Raw genomic sequence first — 6000 nt, 5'->3', positions numbered from 1 at the left:
AGCTAAGAGATGCATAGACTCCAATAATCCGAACCCATTTATTCACCTCTTACGATCCTGCAGAGTTAAACGGTGGCTGCAATGCTGATACCTCAACCCGTAAAGGCAACCCTTCCGACACAAGGGTAAATAGGGTGTCAATGAAATAAGGTTTTCAACAAAGTGAAATTTTCAACACATATATAACTATACAGATGTTAGGTTTCTGAAACTTCAAACACGGGTTAACATTTGAAAAAGAGTGTGACAAGTGAAGATGCATAATCCTTTTGAGCAAGGATAAATCGTGATGAAAATATGTTTATAGGCGGACATAAGAACAGACAGCCGAACGAATCAATGAAGACGAACATTGGGCAATTTCAATAGCTCATTTAGTGTATATTCTATTCTGGTTAAGTAATGAACACCACACGGAGATAGGGAGAAAGAAAATACAAAACGTTACCCTTTAACATTTTCACGCACATTTAATAACAAAAATAATTCTATAATAATGTCTCGTTTTAAGTTATAAAATGTTATGACATAAATACATAATATTGAATATAATTGTTGTTTCTTTCGTAAATGTCCTTTATGTTCTCAAAATTGATTCATAAGAAGCATCTTCAAAAATTCTATCTCAGAATGTATGAGCCGCGCCATGACAAAACCAACATAATGGGTTTGCGACCAGCATGGATCCAGACCAGCCTGCGCCTCCGCGCAGTCTGATCAGGAACCATGCTCTTCGCTTACAAACCCTATAGCATGTAGAGAAACTCATAGCGACCAGCATGGATTCTGATCAGACTGCGCAATTGCGCAGGCTGGTCTGGATCCATGCTGGTCTCAAACCCATTATGATGGTTTTGTCGTGACGCGGCTAATTTGATATTCCTTAAATAATCTATAAATTTTATCATCAATTAGGCTGGTTTATGTTTGCTATAAGTTCAAAATCAAATACCCTATGAAGTCGCAAAAGTAATATATCTCATACAAAATACAGTTTGCGCTAACTGTTAACAGTTATGAAAAGTATCATTTATTATTTAATGTTCTTGATTTACAATAAAAAGGCACAATAAAAAATCAGTGTAATGTAACAATTTATATATAAATGCACATACTGACTTACTGGATGATACACTTCTTTCATTGTCCTTCATGTAAAGACTCAATTAAACTAAGTCAGCAATTTTCATTTAGTTTTGTTGTGATTAATGCTTCCGAGGGATCACACTTTCTCCAGATTCTTTACGGGAGCTGTTGGTGTGTTTGGGACTACATCTGCATGTAAAAGAACCTGGGTCGCCTTTTAAATGTGGCATTTATTGTATCATGCACTTCTCACACAAAAAAAACATGTAGACTGTGTCGTATTATGGGCTAGAGTACGCGGCAGTAAACATAACCGAAAGAAATAGAATTGATAAAATTATTTAATACATGCACAGATAAATCATGTACTCGAATAATACACCTTTTAGCTCCTATATATTTATAACAATCCATATAACCAATTAATGTTTAGATGTCATTGAAAAATATCATTGCAGACAAAATAATATTTCAAGGTAACATACCCATTATTTGCAATTACTTTAACAAATTAGGTGACACTTATGTTCATATCTAATGAAACATTTATTTTTGCACTTTTGTTGATATTATAATGTATGTATTGGATTGCATTTACAATTAAGTGAATATCCTTTCTTCAAAATCAAGTTGCCTCATTGAAAAAAAAAGTAAAAATGATAAATCCATTCCATCCAATTGATATTTTATTGTTCTTCTGCATTGAAATGGTAAATTGTTCCAATATTCAGTCTGGTGTTACGTCACCGTTCACCAGTGACACCTTCTGGCCTCCTTGGTCGAAAGAAATATCCATATATTGCTGAAAACATTCAAAGTCACAAAATATATACATACGAAACATAAGCAGAAATAATAAAATATCAAAAACGACCAATGAATGAATGAAAATGTGTATGTAGTGTAGTCAACAAATGGATTGCACCGGAGGTACCTAAACAGGACTACACGTATGGGAAATCTAATTAAAACATTTAGATTTGATTAAAATGGCAGATAAACAATTCATGAGAGCCAATTTTTGGCTTAAAATGTTATTGTTGTGTTTTGTTACCTTTTTTGAAAATGTCTGGACCAGCTTGTCTAACCTTTCAACAAGTGAAGTGAAATCTGTTCTATCCTCTGGAATGTGTTTCCAACAATCTTTCATTACAGAATAACTAAAAAAATAAACATAAACCTTTTATTGTGCATCTTATTGATATATATATGAACTTTAAACCAACTGTCCTGGTTACCTCCTGGCTAAAGTTTTTAGGAGTTGATCCTTAAATATTCAAAATCTAAAGACAGAATGAACATTGGTCATTCATGCCAAGATTTCGCCAGATCTAGGATTAGGGGTAAAAAAACAGAATCAGAATCTATTGAAGTGTATGATTATTGAAAAAAAACATGTTATAAATAGTTTGGGCGTTATTTTTCTCTTTTAAAATAATGAAACATAAAGGTAGACAATAAGAAGTTGAGAAAAGGAATGCAGAAATCTCAATGTAAGACAGGTTTCAGTCAAGAAAGAATGCGACATAAAATATCAATCAAAAGAGTAAAGTCGTGGAAATGATAGATTAGGCAAACAGGTTCCGCGTTCGTCCTTTTCTGTCATTTGCCTACCAAACAAAGAACACGTGTCTTTGTTTAGTGTGAAGTAATTCCTGATGTGAATAAGAACTATTTTTGAGTTATTAACCTTGTCATATATGATATGAATGTCCGTTATGAATGTATATTTTAAGTTTTAAATAAAAACTCATAAGTTATAAAGAAGATATGGTAAAAACAGAAAAACAGAAAAATATGGAATGTGTGTCAATTTAATCTTAATTAAGCAATGACCTTTTTTGTATCTACGAATATCCAAAACATATTTAGATATTTAAACCGACTTAAAACTTACATAGAAATGGGCATATGGGACCTGCATCATTAGTTAAACTAAAACAGGATTCTGAAAGGTTACATTGCATCTTAATAGCGACACTACGATCTAATATAAACAAAGAGATGAATGAATAAATGAAGGAATGAACGAATGGAATAACGATCGAATGGTGTTAAAACGTACATGCTGTCTGGACATAATGGCGGCTGAGGCATGATGTATTTTGATTTGTACATATTGATGAGCATATCTGGAGGAATGCCAGGGTACGGACTGCTGCCCAATGTCACTATTTCCCATAGTAGTACACCATATGACCAGACATCGCTTCTTGATGTAAATTTTCCATTGGATAATGTTTCAGGGCCCATCCATTTGTATGGTAGTCTTCCCTGTATGATTAGAAATTAGTTGGTTTTGAATAACAGTAAACATTCTTTCAAAATTTACTTTAGCCGCGCTACAAGATATTGGTTAAAACATGGTTCATGTGTTAATAAAATACTTGGTATTAAAAATGTGAGAATAGGTTTATGATTTAACAATTTGTACAGGATTTAATATGTCTCTTATTTGTCATGTCTTTGCTTTTTTGCATATTTTCTTCTTCGTTTTATTTTTTTTTCACTGTATTATTTTTTTTACTTCGTATTTTGCTTTTGTTTTTCTTTGTTGCATTGTCGCTTTCTTGCATATGTTTTAAAGAAGCAGACCTTTGAATTTTGATAATAGTAGCCGTTTTCGTAGACATCACGTGACAAACCAAAGTCTGATAATTTAGCGATATTTCCGGCAGCTAACAATATATTCCTGGCTGCAAGATCTCGATGTACCACCTGAAATCACGTTACAAAAAAACACTGCAATGAATTCTAGGAAATGTTTAGTTCGTGTAAGTTAATAACAAATGCAGATTAAAGTCAACTGTGTATTTATTATTCATCACTTTTATGTAAATGTTACAGATAATATCAAATATAAAACGTATTAGCCGTCCATAAAAATCACCAGTATCTTAATTTTTTGCTTTGCAAGCGTTCACACCAATAACAGCTTTAATGCAAAGATTTTTTTTCCTGGAATAATTAGTTAACGAAACTTACCTTCATATTCGAAAGGTATTCCATTCCCTTTGCAATATGCCACATGTAAACAAACAACCTTGGATGCCTGTTCATGAAATAAAATTTTTCTTCGGATGAGTCCATATTTCGGATAGTTCTATGATTAGATTTTTCAATTTCTTTTAGATGACCCAGCAAATCACCGTTTTCTGCTAATTCCATGACCATTATCAACGATCCTACAAAAAAAGTTACAAAAAATTATGCTGACAAAACATTATCACCGTGCATATCCAGAAATGCAGGATTGTGCAATTAACGTTAAAGTAACGCCGAATATGTGCAACGCTATTGCCAAAACGTATAATACAGTAAGTAAACAGGCCAAAATATTTTATCCTCGGTCCAAAAAAAAAGAATAAAGTGCATATCGCAACGACAATATACTTTCACCAGCATTACATTTTATTCAGGAATTTGTTCCTTTATTAGATCATTGGTGAGAAAGACAATCTGATTACCGTTTTGAAGGTGACTTTTGTGTTTCGTCAAGTAAATATGTACACTGAACACATTTAAAACTTTGTTTTCATATTCTATATAACTAAGACATTTGTCAAATTACAACTGTCGTATAACAATAATAGGAAACTGGCAAGATATGATTTAGCTACTTCAGTGCTTCATTCACGAATTCGGCGTTACCACGTAAAATGATCTCAATTACGTTTCATCTGCTAAATTAAATGTAATATGACACAAGTAGATTGGAAAATGTCTCAGGTACACCGAATATAAAAAAAATAATAAAGTAATATGTACGTTGTTGTATTTAAAGATATTAACGAAACTAAAAATCGCCATCAATACGCGTACGCTAGTCAGGTCGTCATTTTCATGAATGATCTGGAAAAAAATAACATTTTCATGGAAGTATAATGTCCAGCAACCGTATGAAAAAAGAAAAAATATCGAAATTGAATTCATCATTTGTTTGCATTTTTCGTGTTTATATATCAAATTTCAATTCGAAACTTAATAGAGATGTAATTTTTAAATTTGTTATGAATTAGATTATAAAGCTGTTGTTACCATCAAGTTTTCCTATTCCGAAAACTTGTATTATATTCGGATGCTTCCCAATATCAGTTAAATGTCGATATTCTGTGATAAGATTATCTGAATCATATGACGCTGCGTTGTCTGAAAAAGATTTGAAACGATTGAAAACATAAATACTGGGAAGGATTTAACATGAAATAAATATTAAAATATTTAATGACCCTTTGCCAACCTCATACCTCCTGGCAAGTGTAGCCGGTATCTCTCCAAGGCTCTGGTGATGACAGTGTGGTATACACCAAGCGCCGCACCAACCTGGCGGAAGGTGGCCCCTGCAGCATCATCTCTACAGACCTTCGTAAATCCACAGACACTTGAGGTGTAGAGCTCAAAACGCCTTTAAATTTTATTTCATTTCCAATATTTTCACATAATCCCTTTGTCTATCGACACAGAAGATATTATTCTCCACGATGATGGTCAATTTTAAACTTCAACATCAATATAAACAACGCAACAGGCAAAATAAACATCAAGATTATCGCCGTTTTACACCATTTACAAAACCTTCGAGAAATTCAAACAGGCTCCCCAGCTTTGTCGTATATAGACCGCGCCACGGATTTTTTCCGGCGAACATTTTTATCTTTTTCAAAACGGCTTATTTTAAGTTTTTTTTATGTATATATATGATCAGACATGTTCTGGGATTGACAAATATACATTTTATTTGGATTTTAAAGGCGTTTTGAGCTCCACACCCCAAGTGTCTGTTTCTCTCAAATGCCGTCTAATGTTAGCATTCGACATATCGAAGTGACAGATATAAGAAATGTAAGCCACTGAATGACAATAAACCGGTAATGTCGCCCGTATAACAATAGACATTTCATTGTACACCCCCAT

The 6000-nt window shown here is 33.1% G+C and overlaps 1 protein-coding gene across 4 annotated transcripts in view; it reads right to left on the bottom strand.

Moving 5' to 3' along the window:
• Nucleotides 1–450: 450 nt before the first annotated feature.
• Nucleotides 451–6000, bottom strand: part of LOC132745153 (fibroblast growth factor receptor 2-like) — an 81860-nt gene continuing 76310 nt past the window's right edge. For all 4 annotated transcript variants that reach the window (XM_060733975.1, XM_060733972.1, XM_060733971.1 and 1 more), the window contains exons 16-21: nucleotides 5125–5235; nucleotides 4072–4271; nucleotides 3682–3804; nucleotides 3152–3360; nucleotides 2141–2246; nucleotides 451–1888 (exon numbers count right to left, since the gene is read on the bottom strand). In XM_060733975.1, coding sequence (XP_060589958.1) covers nucleotides 1814–1888; nucleotides 2141–2246; nucleotides 3152–3360; nucleotides 3682–3804; nucleotides 4072–4271; nucleotides 5125–5235 — 824 coding nt within the window. In that variant the 3' untranslated portion in view covers nucleotides 451–1813. The remainder of the gene's footprint in view (nucleotides 1889–2140; nucleotides 2247–3151; nucleotides 3361–3681; nucleotides 3805–4071; nucleotides 4272–5124; nucleotides 5236–6000) is intronic.

Source organism: Ruditapes philippinarum, unplaced genomic scaffold (assembly GCF_026571515.1).
Source record: "Ruditapes philippinarum isolate M1 unplaced genomic scaffold, ASM2657151v2 ctg883_1_1_1_1, whole genome shotgun sequence".
In the NCBI taxonomy this organism is placed as follows: Eukaryota; Metazoa; Mollusca; class Bivalvia; order Venerida; family Veneridae; genus Ruditapes; species Ruditapes philippinarum.
Note: the sequence above shows the minus strand (reverse complement) of the source record. Positions and strands in the feature narration are given on the sequence as shown.